The 25,753-nt window shown below is 47.6% G+C and overlaps 11 protein-coding genes across 11 annotated transcripts; 6 read left to right on the top strand and 5 right to left on the bottom strand.

Moving 5' to 3' along the window:
• Positions 1-20: 20 nt before the first annotated feature.
• Positions 21-1,840, top strand: SEPMUDRAFT_150979 (CaaX prenyl protease). The gene is made up of 4 exons (XM_016906519.1): positions 21-699; positions 819-942; positions 1,002-1,436; positions 1,540-1,840. Exons 1-4 carry the CDS (start codon positions 118-120, stop codon positions 1,794-1,796), a joined length of 1,398 nt encoding a protein of 465 aa, XP_016757992.1. The 5' UTR covers positions 21-117; the 3' UTR covers positions 1,797-1,840.
• Positions 1,841-2,368: 528 nt separating this feature from the next.
• SEPMUDRAFT_150978 (uncharacterized protein) lies at positions 2,369-3,711 on the bottom strand. Its single transcript, XM_016906518.1, has one exon. The coding sequence runs from the start codon at positions 3,686-3,688 to the stop codon at positions 2,861-2,863; it is 828 nt and encodes a 275-aa protein (XP_016757991.1). The 5' UTR covers positions 3,689-3,711; the 3' UTR covers positions 2,369-2,860.
• Positions 3,712-5,158: 1,447 nt separating this feature from the next.
• On the top strand, positions 5,159-6,835 carry SEPMUDRAFT_150976 (SWIB-domain-containing protein). Its single transcript, XM_016906517.1, has 5 exons — positions 5,159-5,359; positions 5,424-5,548; positions 5,619-6,056; positions 6,116-6,639; positions 6,722-6,835. The coding sequence occupies exons 1-4, from the start codon at positions 5,347-5,349 to the stop codon at positions 6,365-6,367; spliced, it is 828 nt and encodes a 275-aa protein (XP_016757990.1). The 5' UTR covers positions 5,159-5,346; the 3' UTR covers positions 6,368-6,639; positions 6,722-6,835.
• On the bottom strand, positions 6,749-7,503 carry SEPMUDRAFT_158106 (uncharacterized protein; the record flags this gene model as incomplete). Its single annotated transcript, XM_016907769.1, has 1 exon — positions 6,749-7,503. The coding sequence occupies exon 1, from the start codon at positions 7,388-7,390 to the stop codon at positions 6,749-6,751; it is 642 nt and encodes a 213-aa protein (XP_016757989.1). The 5' UTR covers positions 7,391-7,503.
• A 2,054-nt stretch (positions 7,504-9,557) lies between these two features.
• SEPMUDRAFT_150975 (ornithine aminotransferase) lies at positions 9,558-12,297 on the top strand. The gene is made up of 2 exons (XM_016906516.1): positions 9,558-11,140; positions 11,195-12,297. Exons 1-2 carry the CDS (start codon positions 9,893-9,895, stop codon positions 11,378-11,380), a joined length of 1,434 nt encoding a protein of 477 aa, XP_016757988.1. The 5' UTR covers positions 9,558-9,892; the 3' UTR covers positions 11,381-12,297.
• On the top strand, positions 11,816-12,850 carry SEPMUDRAFT_110297 (uncharacterized protein; the record flags this gene model as incomplete). Its single annotated transcript, XM_016900839.1, has 1 exon — positions 11,816-12,850. The coding sequence occupies one exon, from the start codon at positions 11,816-11,818 to the stop codon at positions 12,848-12,850; it is 1,035 nt and encodes a 344-aa protein (XP_016757987.1).
• A 424-nt stretch (positions 12,851-13,274) lies between these two features.
• Positions 13,275-15,381, bottom strand: SEPMUDRAFT_158103 (kinase-like protein; the record flags this gene model as incomplete). Its single annotated transcript, XM_016907768.1, has 5 exons — positions 13,275-13,709; positions 13,841-14,262; positions 14,336-14,540; positions 14,601-15,290; positions 15,352-15,381. 5 exons carry the CDS (start codon positions 15,379-15,381, stop codon positions 13,275-13,277), a joined length of 1,782 nt encoding a protein of 593 aa, XP_016757986.1.
• A 15-nt stretch (positions 15,382-15,396) lies between these two features.
• Positions 15,397-15,934, bottom strand: SEPMUDRAFT_150974 (uncharacterized protein). Its single transcript, XM_016906515.1, has one exon. It carries the CDS (start codon positions 15,862-15,864, stop codon positions 15,679-15,681), a length of 186 nt encoding a protein of 61 aa, XP_016757985.1. The 5' UTR covers positions 15,865-15,934; the 3' UTR covers positions 15,397-15,678.
• A 5,992-nt stretch (positions 15,935-21,926) lies between these two features.
• Positions 21,927-23,073, top strand: SEPMUDRAFT_150973 (uncharacterized protein). Its single transcript, XM_016906514.1, has 2 exons — positions 21,927-22,438; positions 22,536-23,073. The coding sequence occupies exons 1-2, from the start codon at positions 22,171-22,173 to the stop codon at positions 22,877-22,879; spliced, it is 612 nt and encodes a 203-aa protein (XP_016757984.1). The 5' UTR covers positions 21,927-22,170; the 3' UTR covers positions 22,880-23,073.
• On the bottom strand, positions 23,062-24,313 carry SEPMUDRAFT_150972 (Sm-like ribonucleo protein). The gene is made up of 4 exons (XM_016906513.1): positions 24,177-24,313; positions 24,097-24,105; positions 23,972-24,043; positions 23,062-23,917 (listed from the first exon to the last, which is right to left on the bottom strand). The coding sequence occupies exons 1-4, from the start codon at positions 24,204-24,206 to the stop codon at positions 23,405-23,407; spliced, it is 624 nt and encodes a 207-aa protein (XP_016757983.1). The 5' UTR covers positions 24,207-24,313; the 3' UTR covers positions 23,062-23,404.
• Positions 24,314-24,576: 263 nt separating this feature from the next.
• SEPMUDRAFT_135280 (60S ribosomal protein L11) lies at positions 24,577-25,720 on the top strand (the record flags this gene model as incomplete). The annotated part of the gene is made up of 4 exons (XM_016902702.1): positions 24,577-24,586; positions 24,672-24,833; positions 24,913-25,162; positions 25,228-25,720. 4 exons carry the CDS (start codon positions 24,577-24,579, stop codon positions 25,352-25,354), a joined length of 549 nt encoding a protein of 182 aa, XP_016757982.1. The 3' UTR covers positions 25,355-25,720.
• Positions 25,721-25,753: the final 33 nt, after the last annotated feature.

Here is a 25,753-nt window from a genome sequence, read left to right as displayed (position 1 = left end):
CTTCCCACCTCTCACCAAACACCTCCCAGCCGACCACCGACCACCGACCACCAACCACCAACATCCACAACATCAATACCAACAACACATGAGGGTACCAGCCGAATAACCACGCCCATGGACTTCCTAAAGCGCCTCGGCGCAGCCATCGACCAGGACTACATTCCCTGGAAGACCCTCATCATCACCTTCTCCGTCGCCGAATACGCCCTCGAGTCCTACCTCACCTACCGCCAATACCAAATCCTCCGCTCCCAACAGATCCCCGCCCAACTCAAAAATGAAATCGACCAAAAAACCCACGACAAATCGCAAGCGTACGGACGCGCCAAAGCCAAATTTGGCGTCGTCTCTGCCACATTCAATCAGATGAAGAATATCGCTTTGATCTCATACAATTTCTACCCGTCATGGTGGGCGGTGTCCGGGCTGTTGATTTCGAAATATGCGCCCTTGAGGTTCTCGGGCGAGATTACGAGGAGTTTGGTGTTTGTCTTTTCGTACAGTTTCTTGGACACGTTGGTGGGGTTGCCGTTCAGTTACTGGCATCACTTTGTGTTGGAAGAGAAGTTTGGATTCAATAAGCAGACGGTGGGACTATGGTTGACGGATTTGGTCAAAGGGCAGGCGCTGAGTTTGGCGTTTGGGATACCGATTGGGGCGGCTTTCTTTAGGATTATTCAGGCTACGGGTGATAAGGTGAGTCTGCTCTTTTCTGTTGAAGCTGAAGTTGGCCTCATGCTGGAGGATGCATGCTGCTGGTTGCTTTTGAGGAGGTTCTCAACAACAGACCGATGGACTAACGATGTGATTTACAGTTCTTCTTCTACATCTGGGCTTTTATGTTCGTGGTCCAACTCCTCGCTGTGACGATATACCCGATTTTCATCGTCCCCCTTTTCAACACACTCAAACCTCTAGAGGCCGGCTCTCTCAAAGAACGTAAGAAAATCAAGCAACAACCACATGCCCAATAACAGTTCCTGACATCCGCTTTCTAGGCATCGAAGCTCTCGCAGCCAAACTCCACTTCCCGCTCGACAAGCTCCAAGTTATCGACGGATCGAAACGTTCCTCCCACTCTAACGCATACTTCACCGGTCTCCCGGGTCTACCCAAGAAGATTGTTCTCTACGATACCTTGATCGAAAAATCCACGACTCCAGAAATCGAAGCCGTACTCGCACATGAACTGGGACACTGGAAGATGGGACACACTGTAAAACTGTTGGGAATCAGCAGTTTCCATTTGTTCTACATCTTCGCACTGTTTAGCGTGTTTATCAAGAACAACAGCTTGTTTAAGGCCTTTGGATTCGAAGTGGAAAGACCCATCTTGATTGGCTTCTTACTCTTCAACGAAGTCTTGAGCCCCACCGATAGTCTGGTCAAGTTTGGGATGAATGCTTTGACGAGAAAGTTTGAATTTGAAGCTGGTATGTTCCATCTTTCTTTCCCTCCCCATCATTGCGCCCTCTCCTCTTGAGTTATCACAAAAAAGGTATTTGGAAACAGAACTGACAAACTCAATCCCAACAGACGCCTTCTCCCACTCCCTCGGCTACGCATCCGAATTGGCCGCGGCGCTCATCAAACTCCAGAAGCAGAATCTGAGTTCCATGGACGCTGATTGGATGTATTCTGCCTTTCACTACAGTCATCCCATTTTGACGGAAAGACTAAAGGCCATCGGGTGGACGTCGGAGAGAAAGATTTCGGACGAAGATGTGAAGATTGGAGGGAAAGATGCTCCTGCTGCTGCTAAGGGTGGCAGTGGAGAGAAAAAGGAGTTGTAGCATTGAATAATTCCAAGTAAAGACCGTTAGCTATTGAAATTTTCATGCTGAGATCCATGTCGCTTTTTTATGATTTTCACTTTTTTGCATTGGTGCTGACTCGCTGTGCTGTGCTGTGCTGTGCTGTGCTGTGCTGTGCTGTGCTGTGTAATACGCTGATAGTCTCTACAACAGATTGCATGCGACCTTTTCTGCTGCTGCTGTCTCTCTCTCTCTCTCTCCATCTTCAGGTTTTTGTTCTCGGGAGCCACGACTAATCTCTCTGGATAAAAATAGATCCCCATTCTGGTCAGAGCCATCGATCGCTTGCCGCCTCAGTAGGCATCGTTTCTCGCGCGCGCGCGCACACACACACACACACACACACACACACCCGTCACATATGCACATGTACCTTTTTGTTCCCATCGCCTCCAGCCAGCGCATTCTGGTCCCCTCACGACGCCATGCGGGAGCCCATCTCAGCACTTCGATTTCTTAGTGAGCGTCGCAGCTGTCCTCTTTACTTCTAGGTCTCGCCGCCATCTATCGCGCCCCGCCTGGGAGTGCATTCTTCTTCTTCTTCTTCTTCTTCTTCTTCTTCTTCTTCTTCCGTACTTCGTCCAGATCAGAATGACTGAGAGTGCTAGGTCGTGCATGTGCCCTGGAATTGGGTCTTAGAGTAACAGCTTCTGCTTGCGGTGCTTCAATGGTTGCCCTGATTTCCTTGCGGTAGGCTCGCCTGGCGATTCGTGGCACTGCAATGGCTCGATCACAGCTTCTGATGCCTCACGTATGGCCTTGTCTTGGAATGTCTCGCCCTTGTTCTTTCTTGTCGCTTGAGTTGTTCCATACCATCTTCGACCACTGACGTCGCTATTGTCGAGGCTGTCCATGCTCTCCGGAATCGCTTTGTTGAGTTGCTTGATGTAATCCGGTCGTGATAATAACGGCCCAACCCATTCAAGATCAGGGCGATCGGCAGACTCGACCCTCTCAGCGGCGCGTCCAGTCGTGGCTGTCGGAATACTCGCTGTAGGAGCAAGCTGAGACGCTCTGATAGATTCCCAACAACTCGACATGGCCTACTTTGCAGCCTTACGATCTTTTTTACTCGTCTTGGACTCGTCCCGTCGTGCTTTCTTAGCAGCCTTCTTAGCAGCCTTCTCCTCTGCAGTGCGAGCTTCCTTGGGCACATCGACCTTTCCATCGGCATCATGCGTGACAAGGGTTGGTTCTGGTATGTTCTGCTTGGAAGACGGGGCGCCTTCACGTTCGCCCACTTCACCCTCCAGAATCTTCTGCTCTCGCTCGTACGACTCCTTCGACTGCGCATCTGGATCGTTGTCGAGGTCCATAGCTTCGCTCTTGACTCCCGGCTCTTTCTTTCGCTTACTCGCTCGTTCTCCATCGGCCTGTTCCTGTAACGAGCGCTTCTTCTTCGCTTCCTTTCTAGCTTTCTTCTCCGCAGGAGTCAAGTCTTTGCCAGATTTACCAGAGAGATCGATCGGCTCTTCCACATGATGCGATTCAGTCTTCGTAATCGACTCATCCAGCGCAGTGTCATCGCCTAGCTGATTCGGATCACTACTGTTGATGCCGTGTTGAATGGCTTCATCACCAAACTTTGCGACAAGCTCGTCTTTACTTTCTGGCATCAAGCTGACGCCTCGCATCCCCGATTCAATGCGCTTCAGGTGGTGAATCGCCCAACCACCGTTCGGTCCTCCCTTTGGACCCCATCGTACTCCTTCAGTCGCGAGCCACGCGTCGGGGTGGAGATGTGGCTTCGTTTTGGTGCGTTCGAGAAAATTTGCGAGGATTGGTTGTGCGTCCTTTTGCGAAATTTGCGCTGACCTCTGGATTTTCATCGGCGGGAAGGAGGTGTATCGGGCTTGTTGTGAGGTCGCCATCGCTCTGTATCGGTGGCCCAGACTCGCACAGGGTGTTTCTGGAGAGTGTAAATGGAAAGTGAGGTTGTGGGAGTTCAAGTCGAGTATCTTTTTAAGTGGGTCTCCAGAACTACTCGAACCTTATTTACGCGAATCTACAAGGACCGGCCTCCATCTCCTTCCCGATCAATATCATGTAGACAACCTTACCTCCGTCGAGATACCTTAGATGAGCATACATTACCTTAGTGTACATGGAAAGATTCTTCATCAACAAATCAAGCATGAGACAGCGCCAAGCTATGCACAGCCTCATCTTTGCCATGCGATTTCTTGCGATGTAGGCACAATACAGCCAAATACTTCGACGTGTATTTCTCTGCAGCGCTGAAGTACCTACCTATTGCTTGTATGCCCTCTCCTGAACGACTACAGATACATACATTGCGATCCACTTCTCCAGATTCTCGTCTCTCGAGATTCCAGCCCTTGGCAACATCATCGCAGCGTCAGATCTTGTCACTTGTAACCATTCAAAAGGGGCTAGCTCGTAGCTTCTACTGTATGCGATTCATCAGACTCGAAGACGTCAGTAGTAACAAAGTAAGTATCGTGGAAAATGTAGTCAGTGTTTTCGATAATATATATCAGAATGTGTGTAATGTTCAGGGGATCTGGGTGCTCAGCGCGTATTTTACGCTGTATTTTGAAATGCATATGATGAACATTCTTGATGGGTGGCTGACAGATGATCATCCTTCGCCATGAAGCGTAGTGACGGTATTTGGAGCATTTTCTTCTCAGCCCACTGGTGGAAAGGCCAATTTCTGATGCAGTTTCACGCCAACGCCCCGATAAAGAATTCATCAGGAGAAGTAGGATGACTTCTGGGTCGTCGATACTGACAAACTCGTGGGGCGTTAACGAGAAACTCCGGCAGTGGAAGATGTCCTCCCGACATGTTTTAGAGGATACATAGTAGAAGGCAGAAGCTGAAGTCAAACTTGACGAGCCGAAGGAGCAAACCTTGTTGCACGGTGCGGCGGTACTTCCTACCGGCCTGGAGAATCTGACGTTGGGTACCGACCTTAGACGTTACATGTATGCCTCGTCCGACCTGCATTTGACGTGACAAACGAATGGTACATCCATCTCGGTACCTCCTAATGGTGAAGGGGAAGGGCAAGGGGAAGGGGAAGGGGTAGAGTAATGGATGGCGCGCGAAGTGAAGTAGTGAGAGAAACAACCAATGTTGTAATGTAGGAGTTAGCTCCTGGGAGGTAGTACTACCCGTGACATGTCAGGTACATACAAGTACCTATGTACCTCCTAGTTCCATTCTATCATGAAGTATCATGTATACTGTACATGTAGTTGTATACGGCAGGCGGCATTTGAGTTCAGACACGGCCCAGCCCAGCCGTCTCCAGTCCCGTTGTTCTCCACCACCGAAGTCGAACTAGAACGTCGACAGCGGCACATGGTCTCAGGCTTGCTCCATGTACATGTACCTAACTTCGTGTCGCTATTGACGACTGCAGCAAACTTCACTTCACTTCGCTTCGCTTCTCTTCTGTCTCTTTCTCACCGCGCACAGCCATCTCCTCCGCCTGCTTCTTGTGCTGCACTGTATCACTCGGCATCCTCGACTTTGCGAACCACCCGGCGACGCGCCCATCATGGCCGACGCTCGTAAGTGTATCCCGCCGCCGGACTAGACAGACAGAAAGCACTGGCTAACGAGATCACTGGACAGTCCCGGCCAGCTATGGCCAAATTATCGATGAGATACTGCGGACCGCCGACCTCAACACCATATCTGCCAAACGCATACGAAAGGAACTCCAGGAACAAGTTGGCTACGATCTGTCTAGCCAGAAGGTGAGCTCGATCTTGCCTCGAGTGGATGAAGCAAATACACGGCATCGAAGTTTCTGACAGAACCCCCCAGAAAGCAATCACCGACCTGATTATGAATCGATTCGACAAGGCGCAGGAACGACAAAAGCTGGCCGAAACAGCACCAGCCCCGCAAACCAATGGTCAGCCGAGTCACGACTACGCCGAGTCTTCCCTCTCCCCGACACCTTTCGCGAACAAGCGCAAAGTCGAGAGCGAAGAGTTGAGCGATGTGGAGGATTCACCGGCACCCAAGAAGGTCAAGAAGGAAAAGAAGCAGGAGACGGACGAGGAAATGGCGAGGAGAATAGCCCAGGAGCTCAATGCTACCTCGGCGAGGTCAACGCGAGGCGGAGGCGCCAAGCGGAAAGCCATGGTCACCAAGGCAAAAAAGCCCAAGAAGAAGAGTTCTGCAAAGGTCAACAGCGATGATGACAGCGCGTTGGAAAGTGGGGATAAGCCCGTGAAGGAACGAAAGGGCGGGTTCCATGTAAGATGCATCTCATGATGTGAGGAGCGCATGGCCTCCTGCTAACATGTGTCCCACAGAAACCCATGGTCCTGTCAGAGCCTCTGGCGGAAATGCTGGGCGAGACACAACTTTCGCGACCACAAACCGTCAAACAGATATGGGCCTATGTCAAGTCACGCGACATGCAGGACCCGAGCGACAAACGGCAAATCTTGTGCGACGACAAGATGCGTGCCGTCTTCAAGGCCGACAAGGTGCACATGTTCACCATGAACAAACTGCTAGCCAGCCATCTATATCCGGCAGAAGAGATTGTCCCGGCATCATAGATGTGCTGTTATTTACCTTGGGTACAAATGTACTTGTTGAAAAACAAGACTTGGGACGGGACGAGTCTTGGCTACCTACCGTACCTACCTATTTACGACCAATCGGTGAACCTTGAGAGATTTTCAAAAGCCGGCATGGGAAGCGAGGAGTTACTGAGGTACCTGTACTTGCTGATGACATGGGATGTACTTACTTGCTGGTGCGTTCGAGAAGATGCTGCGACTGCGATCAAGGCCGCGCCGCAATACAGTGGGACGATAGAAAAATGATAGTACGTTGCCAAATACCTTATCTACCCGCACAAAGATTTCACTTTCCATATATACAAGACACTCACGGTTGCGACGACACAGCACCACTCTCTTGCCCGACTTGGTCAATCAATCGACAGTGCCTTCCGAATCGACCCCCTGCAGTTCCTCGTCATAGAGGATCTGATATCGGGCCCTCCGAACCTCCGCATCACCAGCGCCGTGGGTGCCATGCAGCCATGCCTCCACGCTCTGCGCCTCGGTGGGCACTCTCCCCAGCAGCTCCGCGTAGGCTCTCTCGCCGGCACGCAAAAGATTATCGGTCATGATTCGACCCTCGAGAGCAGCGTGCTCTCGGGCTATCACGTACCAATGTCTTTGATCGACGCTCAAGTCAATCTCCGGCTCCTGAGCCTCCAGGAATGCAACCTCGCTGTTGACCTCGGTGGCTTGGTCATCATCAAGAGGAGGAGAGACTGCTGGCTGCTCGCCAAAGAGCTGCACGAAAGCTTCTGCCGCCGCTTCCTCGCGTCGCGGGGGGAAGCGAGCCCGTTCTCCTCGTGTTGGGAAAGCCCGTGGGCGTGGTAGAGGCACATCACTCTGGGCCGCTTGCGTGAGTGACCTCTTCCCTTTTCCCTTTCGCCCCGACTCGGAGGCTTGGACTGTGGAGTCTGGTTTGGAGTCTGGTTCTCGGGACAGTGCTGGGGACAGTACGAGGCATCTCGTACTAGTGGGCTCACGGAGATATCGCCTTAGTGGAGGGCCAGCCATTTTTATGCCAGGCAAGGTTTTTTGGGGTTGTTAAGGGTGGTTTTCTTGGGGTTATTGTTATTGTGGACGGTGGTGTCGTCGAAGTTGGTATTTTCGGTGATTGTGATACTGGCGCGGGTGCCGTCGATGCTGATGATGTCGGTACCGTCGATGCTGATGCTGTCGATATTGATATCACTCTGATATCGAGGTGATGATGAGTTTGATGATGATGGAAGTTATCGGAGCAGAGTCAGGGACAGGTAGCTGGAGATCTGAAAGTTGTCAATGAAAATGAGAACCTGGAGGTGGGAAAGGTGGAATATATATACATATGTGCATACATACACAGCCTGGTAAGGTAGGTAGGAACCGGCGGATACCCAAGAGAGAGAGAGAGAGAGAGAGAGAGAGAGAGAGAGAGAGAGAGAGAGAGAGTATCTGGTAGGTAACGATCTCCACAATAACCCAACCTCTCCTTCCCTTCCCTTCCCTTCCCTTCCCATCCTATCCCATCCCATTACCTGATGGGAAAGAAGACTTTGGATTCTACCACACCTTTGAGAGAATGGGTACGGTACCTAGGTTGGTAGGTATCAACCTACCAAGCAAGGACCATGGAATGTCAGGTGAGATACCTAACCAGGTAGGTATTGAGTATTTCTCTGAAGAAGGGAAGGGGAGGGGAGGTATGTTGAAAAGCTGAGGTAGGTAGGTAGGTATGCACTGCTGAATGAATCTACCTACCTTACTTACCTACCTACCTACCTACCTACCTACCTACCTACCTACCTACCTACCTACCTACCTACCTACATTAACTATGTCAGGTACGGTACCTAGAAATTAGATACATCAAGGAAAGACTGATTGATTGATTTCTTGGTTGCTGCTGTCTGCGGTAAATACAGATAAGGTACCTACCGTAGGTAAGCGCACTACGGACAGCATCAGGTCGGTAGGGTATTAAGGAAGCTACCTGGTCGACTTTCTCAACGATCCTGTAAAAAAGTACACTACCTTAGATACGTCGTCGCCTTGGATAACAATTGCTGGATTGTATAGAAGGTAGGTTCTTTCGATAGAGTATAATCGCGAAATAGAGAGAGAGGGAGGGAGGGAGAGAGAGAGAGGTATAGCTCTTGGAACCGCAACTGCGTTATTTCTCTCTGTGGAAAATTCTATTATTCTCAGGTGTAGTATCGATTTCCTCGCGTAGCAACCACCTATCTACAGCTAGAAGAGGAAGAAGAACATGTGATCTAGTAGAAATTCGTCTTTTTGTAGGAGACTAGGAGTCATTCTCAGAAGGACTTGGAAGTCTGGTTACATACCTATGCACGTGACACAATATTTGACATGAGATAGCCATAAAATTCGGATTTCACCTACACAGGTACCTTACACGAGCAAGTCCGGACTGATATATACCTTGAACCCAAAGATGTAGATGTACACACGATTCTTAGGTAAGTAGGTCAGGTCACTTTTGCAGCATCTTATAGGTAGAGAATGAGGTTACCAGGTAATGGTAGGTATGTATATACGGCCTAGGTAGGTTCCCGTCTTTGGCAGGTCGGGAGATGTGTCAAAGTTTCAGTTGATGGTTCCGTAGTATAGTATTGTATTGACTTGGATTTTTGCTTCAGTTGTTATGACAGTATACCTCCTAGAAGGTTGAGTGTGTTGTTTTGATGGGGGATTGGTGGTTTTTGTTAGAATTTGGCTCTTGTTGTCGCCAGGTATACATGTTCATTGAATCCGGTCAGATTAGGTAGTGATCTTGGGTGGGTGGAGTGGGCTGGCTCTGATGTGCTGGTGTGGCTCTTCCTGTTATGCTCTTATAATTATTAAAAGCTGTTGCCTACAGAGTGTCTTTTTCTTTCGTTGCCAAGTTCGCCTTTGGTAAGTGTGTCTGGCTGATGTTCAGGTGGCGTGTTTACGCAGCTCACAGTTCCCCCAGTCTACGACATCCACACATCTGTACACGTGATGCCAAGGGTGTCGGCAGCGAGGATCAACCATACAACGAATGGGACAAAACGTAATGATAAGAATAATACCGATCCTAAGCGTCCTAAGCGCGCACCGATACGGGGACAAGGTGGCACATGATAACAGCAAATGACCCCTAAGTGCAGTTATAAGCAAGACGGGGCCCCCTCCCCCATCGCTATACGCAGGCCCAGGCGAATATCGGCGGCAATAGTGATGAAAGAGCGCGCGAGAGAGAGAGAGCGAGAGGCAGAGAGAGACTCTCGCCGGGCCACTTGCCATTTACTATTTGCCAGGCGATTGTCAGTGTGCGATCGGATCCTTGGAATGCCACCTACCTGACCTACGTAAAGCATATTTATACGGTATTCCCGCCTCTCTTGTCGTCCTGTTCATTACTACCTACATAGTATACCTAAGGTATCCTTTGTTCTGTTCCTCTCCTCTGTGGCTAAACCAGAGCAGAGTCTACTTACCATCTTTACATCCCCAATCTAGCCTGACCACGACGTGAACACCACCACCACCATGGCTCCCATCGCGATTGACGAGACGAGCAACGGCCACCCCAACGGCACACTGAACGCCAAAGCAGCCACCTTTACCCCTTCGAACGGCTCGTCTGCATATCACGCCGCCTCTTCTCAGCAGGCAATTGACTCCGAGGGGCAGTATGCTGCTCACAACTACCACCCGCTGCCCATCGTCTTCGCCCGGGCCAAGGGCGTTTCCGTGTGGGATCCCGAAGAGAAACACTACCTCGACTTTCTCTCCGCCTACTCAGCAGTGAACCAAGGGCATTGCCACCCCAAGCTCATCCAGGCACTCACGGACCAAGCCAGCCGCCTCACGCTCTCCAGCAGAGCATTCTACAACGATGTCTTCCCCAAGTTTGCTGAAAAGGTCACCAAGATGATGGGCTTTGAGATGGTGCTACCAATGAACACGGGAGCGGAGGCTGTCGAGACTGCTGTCAAAGTAGCGAGAAAGTGGGGTTACAAAGTGAAGGGCATTCCCAAGGACAAAGCACTCGTCTTTAGTGTACAGGACAACTTCCACGGAAGGACATTTTCTGCAATCACAATGTCTTCAGACCCCGAGAGCAGGGACAACTACGGCCCATATCTGCCAGGTATTGGCTCTGTGAACCCAGACACGAACGAGCCAATTCCCTTCGGCGATGCGGATGCACTGGAGGTGGTGCTGGAGAAGTATGGCAAAGAGACTGCTGCTTTTCTTGTGGAGCCCATTCAGGGAGAGGCTGGTATCGTAGTGCCCGATGAGAGCTATCTGCAAAGAGTGCGCGAGCTGTGCACAAAGCATAATGTACTTCTCATCTGTGACGAAATCCAAACGGGCATTGCACGTACCGGTCGTCTATTATGCCACGAGTGGAGTGGTATCAAGCCAGACTTGGTCCTCCTCGGTAAGGCCATCAGTGGAGGCATGTATCCCGTTTCTGCTGTGCTGGGCTCCAAGGAGATCCTGTTGACCATCGAGGCCGGTACACACGGCAGCACGTATGGAGGTAACCCACTGGGGAGTGCCGTTGCCATCAAGGCGCTAGAGATTGTCGAGGAGGAGCATCTGACTGAGCGAGCGGAGAAATTGGGACATGTCTTCCGTGACGGTATCAGCCAGATCATGAAGAGAAACGACATGATCCAGCTCGTGAGAGGCAAGGGTCTGCTCAATGCCATCGTGATTGACGAGTCGAAGACTGGCGGCAGGACTGCTTATCAGCTGTGCTTGCTCATGAAGGAGAAAGGTCTTTTGGTACGTGACATATCCCCTTGTTCTTTTGGTATGTTATGCTGACATGTGTTTCAGGCCAAGCCCACACACAAAAACATCATCCGTCTGGCACCTCCGCTCGTCATCACGGAAGAGGAGATCAAGTCTGCTCTGCAGATCATCGAGAGTGCCGTCAACGAGCTGCCGACGTGGGAGGCCGAGAAAAAGCTGCAGCACATTCCCGAGAGTGAGAAGAATGTGCACATTGGCATCGAGAACTAGGCAAAGCACATGTTTTCCCTGCTGGATAAAAAGCCTTGTTAAATTGGCAAGTCACTGCATGATTCACGACTGGGTTGGCATGTTTACATATTTGTGTCTTCTACTACTACTAGAAGCACTAGAACCAACAGCTAGATACCCTCGAGCCCACCCTCCATAGCGCCTATAGTGGGCAACGATACAAGAGTGTGCTTCCCTTTTTTGGGGAAATGCCTTTTTTTCGCCTTACGTCTCGAAAGTCGCGTGCGAGTCCTGTGCCAAGCTTCATGGACAGAGTGAAGTTTGCAAAGCCCACTTCTTCTCTCTTAGAGTTTTGACAACACACAAAGCTCGCGACGACGTTGATTTTTTTCTTCTTCTTCTTTTGCTACCGGCAGCGCCAGGCTCGCGCGCTTACTTATCTTTTGCACAGGCTGAAGTCACCTCGCCGACGCAATGGCAGATCGGTCGTCTTCTTCTTCTTCTTCTCCTCCTCCTCCTCCTCCACCACCACCTCATCCACCCCGGCAATTGTCGAGGACTCCGAAGCGTGTGCGCTGGGCCGACGAGATTGGAGAGGCAGCAAACAGCGACTCCGATTCACGAGAAGTTGTCTTCGAGGGCAGAGAAAGAAGGAAGGACAGCAACAAGAAGGAGAAGAAAAAGAAGAAAAAGAAGGAGAAAAATACCATTCCGCCGCCGCGCAAAGATCCCCTCCACGCCGCCGACGAGGAAAACCCATCTCCAGCAGCAGACGAAGAAGTCCCAGCACCCACCGAAACCTTCGAAGGCAAAGTCCTCGCCGAACGCATCCTCACCCTCGTCTCCCCGCACGACCTCCTCATCAACGTCTCCCGCGTCTGCCAACGCTGGAACGAAATCCTCGCCACCTCATCCATTCTCCAACAAAAACTTTTTCTCAAACCCCAACCCGGTCCCACCGCTACTCTCCTCCTTGACGCCTTTTACACCAACAACAACAACAACAACAACAACAACAACAACGAAGATAACAATGGTCTCAACCACCACCACCGCACCTCCTACAAATCCCTCCGCTTCGTCCAATCCAACCACCACCCAGACCAACCTCCTCCCCGTCCCATCCACGTCCACTCCAACCCCCTGATGACCAAAACCCTCATCAAAGATCTCCTAGCCTGGGAAGGCTACCCTTCACCCTCAAGCCGCGCTACGCCAGGCTATTCCCGACTCTCGAAAAGCAGAAAAGAGATTTTGGGGGAAGGGGCGGCAAGTTATTGTCAGATGTTGGCTTTTCAGCCGCCGGTTGTGAAGGTGCATTTTTTGGCGTTGGGAGATGGGGGTACTTCGGAGGTGGAGGGGGAGGGGAATAGGAGGAGAAAAGTGCATGTGGTGGAGAGGAAAGAGGGGGTGTTGATTTGGGATTTGATTTTGAAAAAGGAGTTGAGGGGGGAGTTTAGGTGGGTTGCGGTTGAGTGGGAGGTTTTGAGGAGGGGGAGGAGAGGTTGAGGAGAGGTTGAGGGGGGAGGTCAGGTTGAGGGGGGAGAGCGGAGGGAGGAGTGTACCTACTTTTGGTGTACCTTACTCTGTTTGAAGTGTACATGTATGTGCGTGTGTGTGTACTCGAAAAGGGAGTGACCTTATATCTGTGCGAAGGGCGAAGGAGATTATTGGGGGGGAAAGCAAATACTTTTTTGGCGCGCGTATCAGAACTGAGGATAGGTATATATATCACAGCGTGTGTCGCAAAAATCAACATCAAGTCAAAACGCAAAATGAGAAATGGGAAATGGGAAAATTCATTCTCCGGTGATTTGCCAAAAAAACAAAAAGAAAATATAAGAATTCTCAAAAAAACAAAAACCAAGACAAACTTATCAAACCCTCAAATACCACATCCCCCCCCCCCCCCAAACACAAAACCTCCACAAAACTAAACCCTCAACGCCTCCAACGCCGTCCTCAAAGACATCCCCTCATCCCCCCCATCCCTCGCCAAAGCAATCTTATACTTCTCCCTCCCAACCAACCACCCAAACTCCCCCTCACCAATCCCCCCAGGCTGCGCCCCCTTCTTAGCAGCGCGACAATACTCACCCACGCCGTCCGAAACCTTCTCCATTTCGGTAACAACCCAATGCAACAACGCCTGCGGCGTAGGTCGTAAATACGGTTCAGGAACAATCGCTTTACGAATCAACGCGAGGAGATTTTCCGAATAATGCGTTTCGGCCCATAAGCTTGTTTCGTGGCCGGGTAAATTCATCGTGTTGGTGGTGGGGGACCAGAAGGGTATGGGCTTTTTTTGTTCGTCGAGCGGGAAGGGGCCGTTGGTTAGGCGGAGGAGAAGCATGCCTATGCCCCAGATCTGTTGTTTTTTTTTAGTGGGAAAAGGTTAGGGAGGAAGGGGAGAGAGAGAGAGAGAAATTAGGTATGGGGGGAGGGGGGGTTGGGTTGGGTTGGATTGATTTTGATGAGAAATGGGGAAGATCAACTTACGTTGGTGTGGGCGAGGAGTTTGATTCCGACGGGAGCTTCATTCGGGTCTTCTATGACAGAGAGACCCATTTGCTCGGGAGCGAGATAGGGTCGTGTACCGGCGCGAGACCATTGGTCGGGGTTAGTGGGATCTTGCGGGGAAGTTTCGAAAGCGAAGCCAAAGTCGGCCATTTTGGGGGTGGGATATGCGGGAAAGAAGCCGTTGGTGCTGGGGACATCGACAAAGACGTTTTCGGGCTTGATGTCGCGGTGGACAATTTGGCGCCAGCCGGGGATGGACGTGTTGGCGAGGACGGAACCTTTTTCCATGATGAGGCATTGTTCGACGAGTTTTTGGAAAATCATCCAGAGTATTGGTTCCGGGATGGGGACGTTTTCTCGCCTGTAGGTGTGATAGAGTCCGTTCAGGTCGCCGTATGGGCCTGGGGTGTGGTGTGATGTTATGTCAGTCATGTACTCCGAGTCTGTGCCATCTCTAGTAAGGATGAGACTTACAGTAGTCCATCCGAAACTCGACCCAATGCTCTTCCTCATTCCACAGGTAACTCTGATGATTCACAAAGGCCGTGTTGTCCTCTGCCCAACATTTCCGCGACAGGTATGACTCCATTGGCAAGACTTCTCCGTTGCCGTATGTGTGCCAATATCGTGGCATACTCCACCAGGGCTCTTCCAGTTGTTCACACTTGGAAACATGTCTCTGATGAACGGGTCAGTACACGTGTGTTGATGGCATATTCACGGATGGTGCGCTACTCACATCAACTATGTTGCCTCTTTCATCAAAAGCAAGCCACACCCACAATTTGACCGATTTGCCTAAACCCTCGTCGAGGTCGATTGCTGCCACCCAGATTTTCTTCTCGTCAAATTCGTCAATGAACATGGAGAGGGTTCCGGCATCCATTGTTTCTTTCATGCGAGCCTTGAACTCGGGAGAATTGCAGACTGTGGCGACGTAATCCCATTGGCCACTGTCGACGTGAGCAGCTTCTCCTCCTTTCGCCGCCGTGAGGTTTTCATGGGTTTTGGGTGCGAACACATGGTCTAGTCCAAAATCCACGTACGTCTGCATCAATCTCTCCAAGGTCACGCGATAGCTTTTGATGGCGTAAATGTAGGCGCCCAGGACGCGCATGTACGCAGCCAACTCGTTGACCTCGATATCTTCCATCTCATCCACGTGCTTGGCCAGCAGCGGAGCCCATTTGGAGTCCCAATCTCTGTCCTTGATGTGCGTTTCCCACACCTCTGCCATCTCCGCTCCGGTGGCTTTGGCTTCTTCCATGCTCTCTATCTGCGTCCGGAAGTTGATCTGGTCCGGTGTTGGGATATCATTTTTCCATATCGCTTTGGCCTGTTTCCTATGCTCTTCTCGTCGTGCTTCATCTGCGAAGAAACTAAGGGCCCACTCTAGATGTTTACTATATACTGGGTCGGTAGCCATAATCTGTATTAACGTAGGTGTTTGTAAAGGCGAAAGTGATCAAAGTAGAGACTGTAGAGCTTACAGATAGAGTAGATAATAGCTGTGTGTACATTCTTTATTCTTTCTGCTACAATGTGTGAATCCGGCGTCGAGGGTCCGTTTATATCGATAAGAACAAAGGTCAAATTAGTTAGGATGTTCAATACTTGTCCTACACAAGACTCGGCACTACCTTGTCGAGCGTAGTCAGCTCTTTAGTAATAGAGAGTAGGAAATAATGAACTGAGGCCCTTGCAAGAATCCCCGGCGATATTCCACTCATATAACTCCTGTCGTCAACGAGCGCACTTACTGGCCCGGCACTATTGTGATCCTCCCGCCTTGGTCCCATCTTGCTCTCATCTTGCTCTCATCTTGCTCTCATCTTGCTCCTACTTTGATCCCATTCTGGTCTCATCTTGCCCCTTTCTTGTACCCATCTTGATTCCATCTTGCTCGCATCTTGGGCCCATCTTGGATCAGTGTGCGGCCAGGGAAGTGAGTCTGTGGCTCGGTGCAGCACGCGTCTGCTCCCAGGTGAACGCTCCCCATCCATAATTGCTCCGATGCTTGCTCATTAGAATATCATCCTCGTGAGACTTGATGAAGTCGCTTGGTAGACAGACATGTCAGGACGAGGTGCTCCGCGGACAAACGAGATAGGATGGTATGACCCTAGGAGGTAGGTACAGCATTTCACGGCTCCAGCCGATAGCCGCCCGTGTTTGTGAAGACTTACATACTGCCGGGGGTGCCCCCATTTCCCCCATGTCTGTCTCCCAGCCTCCTGCGGGGCTTTTCACTCCCTTTGGTATCGTATACCGCAGAAATTCATGTGCCGACCGTTGTCGAGACCGTCGATAGGCTCATTATGCGCGTGCTATCGGTTTCCCACAGGATAAATGGTGTTTGGACAGAAGGACATAGGTGCCCTGGCATCATGTGACATAAGTTATATAAGATAATAGGGGCCACTGATTCCTTAGTATATGTATATAGAGTTGGGGATACCTACCCCCCTCTTTTCTCTTCTTAAGAGGTTAGACCTTAGATATTAATTGAACCTACTTTTCGGTTAGAAAGGCTTCCTCTTGATCCCTATTTAGGCTAGTATAGTATATAGTTCTAACAGTTATAAGCCCGGCTAGCTCTGCTTAATTAATTAAAGGAATTAATTAATTGCTAGAACCTAGAATTACCTAAAATTGATTAAAATCCGCTATATTAAGACAACAACTAAGAACCGTATACTATTACTTTATACCGGCCTAAACCCGCTTATCCAGACGAAGAGAAGAAAGCTAGAGCCTATTAGATTAGCTTACAATCGACCGATCCCCGAGTCCTAAGTTTCAAGAGATTAAAGAAATACCTAGTAGTTCGTATCCTAGGAATTAAGCTGTTCTAGAGTAGTTTAACGAATTTAACGAAGATACTATAGCTAATTCCTCTAAACCCTTATTAACGACGACGTCAATTGCTAAGCTACGTACCTAGTAGGACTAGAACGTCTAGATTACCCGTATTAAGATTGAAGCAGGAAATTACAGAATATAGGAGGATATCGACCCTAGTACTAATAAGCTAGATCTATTAAACCTAGTCTAACTTAGGGACTCTCTACTATTTACCTTTGTAATTACTAAGACTACTACCTCTATCCAATTCAGTTTAGCTTAATATACTTATAGGTACTTAAAGGAAGTATAGTCTAAGAAGTAGAAAAGGTACTAGAAACTCTTAACAATTATTAACCAGTCTATATCTATAGACCTCTAGTATAGGATAATTAATTGCAAGACTCTAAGAGAGAAGCTTAAGAAGCTCTTAGAATACACTAAGCCTAATACCCTTACTACTACTCAATTGTTAAAGAAAGAGTTAGAAACCCTGTCTCTTCTACCTTATAGAAAGACTATTTCTAACTATATATACCTATAGTTTACTTAGTATAGTAAGAGAGATACTGTTAGTATACAAGCAGATAATAAATCTACCTAAGTATAGTTATCTTCTATAACTCTAATGTATAGAGACTATATAGCTATAAGGATAGGGAGGCTACTTAATAAGCAGAATAATAAGGAAGTAATAACTCTCTATTTAGAACTAAGAGCCTAGCAGTCCTACTTTTAGTACAATAGAGATACTAAATTCAAGAGCAAGTACCGAACTACTATAGCTAGTATCTTAACCGCCGCTGTAACCGAATTATCTTCGTCCTTAACCCGATCCTTATCTTTAAGGCTAAGCAAACTATGTCTCTATAGTAGGAACTATATATAGAAGGAATACTATTACCTTAATACCGAGTATCCGAGGCCTAAGGTATAGAAGCTAAGAGATAATATTAAGAAGAAGATTAAGAAGAGATTTAAGGAGGACAAGAATCTAAAAGAGAGAGTAGATAAAGTAGTTCAAGTATATAACGCTGCTTAAGGGTCGAAGGACAAAGATACTAAGAACAAGTTAGATATAGCCGTAGATGTCGAGGACACTACTACTGCTACTACCCTAGAATCGACCTTAACCCCTAAAGCATTAGTTGGATTAATTAGTTATACCCGGCTCTACAACGTAGTAATTCTAGATAGTAGTACTAATGTTTATATTATTAACGAATCTATAAGGGTAAGGATTATTAGGTTTAAGTTACTAACCTCCTCTAATATAGTAATTTCTAGGGACAAGAGGTACTAACCTAAGGCAATTGTAGATACTACTATCAATCTAGATATAGGTAATAGAGTTACTAGGAAGCTTACTCTTCTTAAGGCAAGGCTTATTCCGGGATTCTTTATAAGTTTGGTCTTACTACAGATCCTTAACAAAAAGGGTATTTACTATAATACTAGAAACTGGCCTAATAGGTTGATTACTAGCTAAGTATATAAGGAGCCTAGGCTCTAAGTATGCCTTACCCCTAAACATAGTAACGACAGATATAGTTACTAGATTATTAAACGGTTGCCTATACTAAGAAGTATTACTAGAACTACTAGTTTATCTAGAACCCCTAGAATTAAGGAGGTAAAGTTAGTATATACCCTATACTCTAAGAATACGGGGAAGTTAACCTTACCTACCTTAACGTTACCTGCTAGATCTGTTGCTACTATACAATCCAGTTACAAACTACTCCTACCTTTAATAGCAATAGTTAATCAATAGTATTATTTACTAGGCTATCTATCTATAAGGGCTATTAAGTACTTAGAACCTATATCTAAGGGATACTAGGTAATTAAGTTAGAAAAGGAGACTCTTAATAGTATTAATTGTAATACCTGTATATTAGCTAAGGCTAAAGTAGTGAATTCGAGGAGGAAAGACAAGTATAGGGAAGTACTGCCTAAGGTAGAGAATACTAAGATAGCTATCTATTTATAGGACTTAATTAATATACCCCCTTCTCTCCCTAGACTAAATAGGTTAGTCTTCAAGTTTTATAGCTACTAGTACTATAACTAGGAGGGCTATTATATTAGTAATCCTATAGTAACTAAGCTACAAGCAATTACTAAATTTCTAGGACATTTCAAGAAGATAGAAGTGTCCTTTAGTACTAAAACTATTATAGTTCGCTCTGATATAGAGGCTACTATTAGGAAGGATACTAGAAAAGCTATCTCTAGGTTAGGTATTACTACCTTACCTACTACTGCTAATACCCCTACCTAGAATAGAGCAAATAAGGTTGCTAGAAGGGAGATTGTTACTAAATCTAGGACTCTTAGAATTAATAGTAGGTTGCTAAAGAACCTATAGCTATAGCTCCTAGATTTAGTAGTATACCTTCTTAATAGGACCCCTACTACTAAGCTTAATTAGATAACTCTATTTAAGAAAGTTACTACTAAGAAGCCCTTCCTTAGCTATCTCTACCCTATTAGTTATAAGGCCTTCGCTCTCTACAGAGATATTACTAAGAGAGACAAGATAGAAGAGAGAGCTTATATTAGGTATCTGATTAGGTATACCTCTACTAATATTTTCTAGATCTGGATCCTATCCCTAAACAAGGTAATTAGGACGAGAGATATAGTCTTTAAAGACAATAAGAGATATAATCCACTAGATATTAATAGCCAAACCTTAGGGGAACTAGTTCCTACTACTATTTACTAGACAGTTATTAACTTAATCTCAATGCCTAAGGAATCTATAAGTAAGGGTATAGATAACCCCTTTCTAGCTACTAATATTCCGACTTTTGCTGTCTAACCTTAGGGAGGTAGTAAACAGTAGGGAGGTAAAGGGCTATAATAGGAACAAGTGTTATTATACCTAATACTACTACTACTAGAAACACCCGCTAGAGACGAGGACAATATAGCTGCTAACTATTAAGTTGGTTAGGCCCCGGGGGCCTTACCGGGAACACCCGCTTTTTCGGCCTCTTATTATTACTACCCTGCCTTAGATAGGGAGGTAGAAGAAGAAGAGGATACCTATTAGTACAGTATAGACAACTATAGACGATAGATCGACTATAGAATTAGACGGTTAGATAAACTGAGTTCTGCTACTACAGCTTTACTCTAAGCCTATACTCTACCTAATCTTAAAGAACCTTACTAAGTAACAAGTTTACTATTACCCCCTACTAACTAGAAAGAGATAGAAAGGTATATCTATTATTAGTAATTCAGACAAGCAGTATTCGATAAAGCTAGGAAGCTTATAGGCAAGAGGACATTTAGGGTATTCTTTAGTTATAAGGGCTATAAAGTACCTTTAGTATAGGTATTTGCCTATAAGACAGACCTAACTAGTAGTAAGATTCTTAGGTATAAGGCTAGGCTTTGTATCCGTAGGGATCTTCAATTACTATTAACCTATAAAACCTATACTACTATACTTAGTTATAAGGTATTTAGGGCTATTACTGCCCTAGCTTTTGTAAGGAGGTTGAAAACTAGATAATAGGATATAGTAAATGCCTTCCTAAATACTACTATTCCTTATACTGTTTACTACTTAATCCCTAAGAGAATAGAGGAGTATAGATTTGGTCTAGATACCTGCTTTATCCTTAAGAAAGCACTCTATAGATTAGCTAAGTTACCTCGCTTATAGTATAAGTGTATAACCTATTTATTATAAGAATAGAAGATTATAGCTTTAAGCTAGTTCCTAGAATTGACTGCCTAATAGTGAATATAGATCTCTACCTGCTTATAATATTCTATATAGATAATATTAGGTTAATTTATAAGAGGGATAGGGAGGATTAAGCTATCCTATTTAACTAGTACCTGCTTTCTAACTTTGAGGTTACTTAGAAAGAGCTATCCTTCTTTCTAGGCACAGAAGTCCTAGAATTACTAGACTAGGAAACCCTAACTATATACTAGTCTACCTACCTAATAAAGATTAGTATCAAATTTGGGGTTTATAAGAGGACTCGATTTCTAGATATACTACTTCCGACTAGAAACCTGGAACCTACTACTAATACTACTAGACCTAACTTTATTAAAGGATATTAGATAAAGATTAGTTCTATTAGTTATACAGCTGTTTTAGTACGCCCTAATATAGCAAAAGTATATACTACCCTTTCTTAATTCCTAAAGAACCCGAGTTAAGCTTATATAGACGCTACTAACTACCTAATTTCCTACCTCTATAGTACTAGGGATATAAAGTTGCACTTCTATAGGGACAAGCCTAAGATAGAGCTGTATATAGATGCTTTATTTAGTAACAACCCGGATAGAAAGAGTTCTTAAGGTTTTCTAATAATAATATATAGTAGTACTATTAATTAGCAAGCAACTAAGCAGAAGATAGTTACTAAATCGACCGCAGAGGTAGAGTTATTAGCACTCTTATTAATTGCTAGTAATAGATACTAGTAGACTCGACTTTTCTCGGAATTTGACAAGGTATTTCTATCTAGAAATAAGCTATCTAAGGAGCCTATTAAGGATAGAACTATAAATAGAGTTATAGATAGAAGCACTAAGGTTTTCTATAACAACTAACGTATAGTAGACATCGCTAATCATAAGTATAGCTCTCTTAATACGGCTTTAAGATACGTTGATATCTACTAATACTAGGTAAGACAGGAAACAATAGTAGGAAGATTAACCGTTGAATAGATTAGGACTACTAAGCAACGAGCTAATAGCTTTATAAAGAACCTCCTAAAGGGGTTATTCCAGTTATTCCGGACGAGCCTAGGGCTTAGGTAGGTAAGGATATAGATATAGTTAATTATTAGATTAAGATAGACGGTTACTATATCTCGGTTTTTCAGCTTTTCTTATATAATTAAGCTAAGGGAGGTATGTTTGGATAGAAGGATATAGGTACCCTAGTATTATATAATATAAGTTATATAAGATAACAGGGGCTACTGATTCCTTAGCATATGTATATAGAGTTAGGGATACCTACCCCCCTCTTTTCTCTTCTTAAGAGGTTAGACCTCAGACATTAATTAAACCTACTTTTCGGTTGGAAAGGCTTCCTCTTAATCCCTATTTGGGCTAGTGTGGTGTGTGGTTCCAACAAATGGAAACCCGTTGATAGATCCAGATAGATGGCAGGCTGCATACCTGACCTGGTTCCTCGGCTACATACCATACCATACCATACCTACCCTACCCTACCTTCACCTTCACACCTGCAGCTGCTCTTGCATCTTTGCTTCAAATCTCGTAATTCTGACTGACAACACACAGAAAATTTGGGCCGTTGGGGCGACGTTGGTCATTCCTCCTCCTTCTCTCCTCTTCCACTCCAACATCACAAAAACAACAATTGAACCAACATCCACAACAAATTAATTCCCCATCACCATCATCATCAGATATCACCAATAACAGACCCAGCAAAACATCATTCAACAATGCACCTCCTCTCCACCGCCCTCTCCTTCGCCCTTCTCCGCCTCGCGACAGCAGTAGCAGTACCTGATGCGATGCCCGCTGCCGTCCTACTCCAGCGACAAGACACCTCCTACTCCTCCTCCTCCTCCTCCAACACCACCACAGAAACGACAACCACAACATCATCCGCAGACACAATGATGACTACGCCCGAACCAGAAGTCTACACTGGAGTTTTCAACGCCGGAGGTATCGGAGCCGGAATCTACAGTTTGACTTCTGTATCAGGTAAACACATCCAACAGCCAACATCCACATCAACAACACCCACCTCACACCAAATTACACACATCAATTTCACTAACCCAAAACCTTTCTTCCCTAGGCATCGTCGCAATCGCAGGCCACTCACTTTCCGCCGGAGGCGGCGACGCAGTCGTTGGCGGAGTGCGAGTCTCCGTCGCCAGTGGCGGTGAAGTTGTGGCTGGGGGGAGTACAATCAGATTGGTGGAAATGACTGAGGTGCCTACGACTACTACTGCTGCTGCTGCGGCTGCTACGACGACGACATCCACGAGGGCTAGCACTACATCGAATGGAGGAAGTTCGACTGCGACTGGTACTGCGGCCTCGCCGACGAGTTCGGGGGCGGCTCCTGCTGCTGCTGGGTTGGGAAAGAATGTGGTGGGTTTCGCTGTGCTGGGAGGGTTGGGGGCGTTTTTGCTTTGAGCGTAGGGAGCATTTTATGCGGAACTACGGCTTTTTCTTGCGCAGCATTGGGCTTGAGAGGGATATGCTTGTTTACTGCCATCTTGAGCGTTTTTGTGGCGAATGAGCGCTTCTGATTCCCCTGCTGCGTAACGACGGTCATGAAGAGATGAGTGCATTGCATGAACAGCAGATGAGAGTCAGTTATAGAGTCAGGATGGAATAGCATCAGAGACTTGGCCTTTTTGAATTCTTGTGCTCCCTTCTTTCGATATCATACCATGCCTGCCATCGACGCCATCGCTAATGGTTGGTTGGTGCATTGTCAAAGTGCCATGCCAACCAAATCGATGAGCTTCGCGCTGTCCACTTTGACGCCGCGATTGATTTCCGCTCTCTGGAGCTCACATCCAGAAATTAGGGGTGTTCTGAGCGGCTCCAGCACCTTGCTTTCTCAGGCAGCGCGCGTGCTCGCCTGTGCCATTCTTTTCTTGCAATTCGATCTTCATCGTCACACCGCCTCCTCCTTGTACTCCTCCAATCTCACTACCTGCCAAAACCACCAGGCCCAGGAGGGAATCCTCTACCACCAGGCGGAGGCTGAAAGCCCGGCGGCGCAAAGCCTGGAGGTCCACCCGGAGGAAAGCCAGCGGGCGGTCCAAAGCCAGGAGGACCACCTCTTCCAGGAAATCCTCCCGGAGGTCCAAAACCCGCACCTGGGAAACCGGGTCCACCTACACCCACAGCTGGTCCTTGTAGTCCAATACCTGCACCTCTGCCCGCGGGTTTCGCAAGCCCGGGGCCTGCCTGCACGACTCCTGCAGCGGGTCCTCCACCTGGTGCGCTCTGTCCGAGTCGAGCAGAGGGATCTGCTGGAGGAGGTCCGTCGACGGAGCAGGAGACGATGTTTGCGCCGCGGACAATGGCGAGGCCGAGAGATCGCTTTTCTTCCGTTTCGACCGTTTGGCCGCTTGTTGTTGCGCCTGGTGCGCCGCCTTGCTTTGCCTTTCTCTTCACTTTGCGGAACTCTTCGCAATCTGCTAGAACGAGGTTCATGTGCTGTGACGAATCAGCTTCTCTTGCTCGTACTAGGTATATTGAGGATGTGTATACCTTGTCAAAGGCGAGCATTTGTCCAACTAGCTGTCTTCCATCGTTTGTTGTTGCGCGCATTCGGTAGTTGATCTGGAAGAGTTGTGAGTGAGAGCGTCGGACTGTCGCGTCGGGGTATTACTCACGAAGCCTTGCTATTCATCACATCAGCGAGCTGTTTCTGTCAACGCAGGACTCCTTTGGGGAGTGTTTCTGGTAGACTTACCATCTTGCCCTGCTTCTGCTGGGACGCCATATTGGCCGGGTCGCGTGCCTCAGCACGACTTCAGCTCGAGAAGGGATATTTTCCGTAAGGAAGATGCGTGCGATCAAAAGACAGTGATAAAGCCAACCGCGGTAGAGATCGTGGAGTGTCTTCGTTCGCGTCGCATGTGAGAGAATGCTTCGAAGTTATGGACGCGGAAGGGTCCGCTAGCGCGTTCCCTCGCCGCCAAGACCACCCACACTAATTGCATTCCCACCTCGAACTTCTTTTGCGCTCGAAACAGCACCGCTCATACTAACCACACAGCCATCGCCAGGACGTGAACACCGTCTCACTAGCACAATGGTGAGTACGCCCGCCAGAATGCGCACCTCTCTACGACTGCACCCGACCTGAAAATATGGTCACTTGTTCGTCGACAAGAGGTGTACGGTACGAGAGAGGAAGTGCATCTGCTAACGCAACCATGTTTTTTCCTCGATGTACAGGCACCAGCACAGAACCAGCCCGAGGGCACCAAGGACAAGAGCTCCAACCCCATGCGTGAGCTGCGCATCCAAAAGCTCGTCCTCAACATCTCCGTCGGCGAGTCTGGTGACAGACTTACGCGTGCCGCCAAGGTGCTCGAGCAGTTGAGCGGTCAGACTCCAGTCTACAGTGCGTACTACCCTTTATACTCAGCAAGAGAGGATGTGAAAATGGTAAAAGGAGAGAGGCTGATGGGGATGAATTACAGGCAAGGCCCGCTACACTGTCCGAACCTTCGGTATCCGTCGTAACGAGAAGATCGCTGTTCACGTTACTGTCCGTGGCCCCAAGGCCGAGGAGATTCTCGAGCGTGGCCTCAAGGTCAAGGAATACGAGCTCCGCAAGCGCAACTTCTCTGAGACTGGCAACTTCGGTTTCGGTATCTCTGAGCACATCGATCTCGGCATCAAGTACGACCCGGCCATTGGTATCTACGGAATGGACTTCTACTGCTGCATGTGCGTACACACCGTGATGAGAAGGAAAGGTGGTGGCAAGGACAAAGTACTGATAATTTGCGCAGGACCCGTCCAGGTGAGCGTGTCGCCAAGCGTCGCCGATCCAAGACCAGAATCGGTGCCTCGCACAAGATCGACCGCGACGAGACCGTCAAGTGGTACAAGAACCGCTTCGAGGGTATTGTGAGGTAAACGCTGTCGGTCAAGAGACGGTGTTGAAGAAAGTCTTGATGAAAAAAGCATGGGAAACTGGCGCAGCAAGAGTTTGAGTAGATACCCAAACAGACACAGATGGCCTATCGAAGCTCTCCTTCCAAGCATGAGCAAGATCAATTCAATGGAGGCTTCACCACTGCGTGAATTTGCCGTTTAACCATTCGATCGCTGTCTCACTGCAAATGTCTTTTCATGTCAAGTGCTGCCGCTTGAACAGCGTGGCTCTTGAATCCAGGTAGGCTTATTCCTTGTCCTCAACTCCGCCATGTCCCCTGCAGTCACTCCAGAGTGCATTAGAGATCTCTCCTTCTCTTCTTCTTCTTCTCAAAACTCATGGAGAATGCTTCTTCGTCATCCACTCTGAAGCGTTCCCGA

Source organism: Sphaerulina musiva, assembly GCF_000320565.1.
Source record: "Sphaerulina musiva SO2202 unplaced genomic scaffold SEPMUscaffold_9, whole genome shotgun sequence".
NCBI classification, from domain to species: Eukaryota; Fungi; Ascomycota; class Dothideomycetes; order Mycosphaerellales; family Mycosphaerellaceae; genus Sphaerulina; species Sphaerulina musiva.
Note: the sequence above shows the minus strand (reverse complement) of the source record. Positions and strands in the feature narration are given on the sequence as shown.

Excerpts from the sequence above, each read along its gene's own strand:
- SEPMUDRAFT_150979 (XM_016906519.1), top strand. The coding sequence starts at position 118 with ATGGACTTCCTAAAGCGCCTCGGCGCAGCCATCGACCAGGACTACATT. Across the intron at positions 700-818 it reads TTCAGGCTACGGGTGATAAG|TTCTTCTTCTACATCTGGGC; the intron begins GTGAGTCTGCTC and ends TGTGATTTACAG. Across the intron at positions 1,437-1,539 it reads AAAGTTTGAATTTGAAGCTG|ACGCCTTCTCCCACTCCCTC; the intron begins GTATGTTCCATC and ends CAATCCCAACAG.
- SEPMUDRAFT_150978 (XM_016906518.1), bottom strand. The coding sequence starts at position 3,688 with ATGGCGACCTCACAACAAGCCCGATACACCTCCTTCCCGCCGATGAAA.
- SEPMUDRAFT_150976 (XM_016906517.1), top strand. Across the intron at positions 5,549-5,618 it reads ACGATCTGTCTAGCCAGAAG|AAAGCAATCACCGACCTGAT; the intron begins GTGAGCTCGATC and ends AGAACCCCCCAG. Across the intron at positions 6,057-6,115 it reads AACGAAAGGGCGGGTTCCAT|AAACCCATGGTCCTGTCAGA; the intron begins GTAAGATGCATC and ends TGTGTCCCACAG.
- SEPMUDRAFT_150975 (XM_016906516.1), top strand. The coding sequence starts at position 9,893 with ATGGCTCCCATCGCGATTGACGAGACGAGCAACGGCCACCCCAACGGC. Across the intron at positions 11,141-11,194 it reads TGAAGGAGAAAGGTCTTTTG|GCCAAGCCCACACACAAAAA; the intron begins GTACGTGACATA and ends CATGTGTTTCAG.
- SEPMUDRAFT_150974 (XM_016906515.1), bottom strand. The coding sequence starts at position 15,864 with ATGGATGGGGAGCGTTCACCTGGGAGCAGACGCGTGCTGCACCGAGCC.
- SEPMUDRAFT_150973 (XM_016906514.1), top strand. The coding sequence starts at position 22,171 with ATGCACCTCCTCTCCACCGCCCTCTCCTTCGCCCTTCTCCGCCTCGCG. Across the intron at positions 22,439-22,535 it reads CAGTTTGACTTCTGTATCAG|GCATCGTCGCAATCGCAGGC; the intron begins GTAAACACATCC and ends TTTCTTCCCTAG.
- SEPMUDRAFT_150972 (XM_016906513.1), bottom strand. The coding sequence starts at position 24,206 with ATGGCGTCCCAGCAGAAGCAGGGCAAGATG. Across the intron at positions 23,918-23,971 it reads AAATGCTCGCCTTTGACAAG|CACATGAACCTCGTTCTAGC; the intron begins GTATACACATCC and ends GATTCGTCACAG.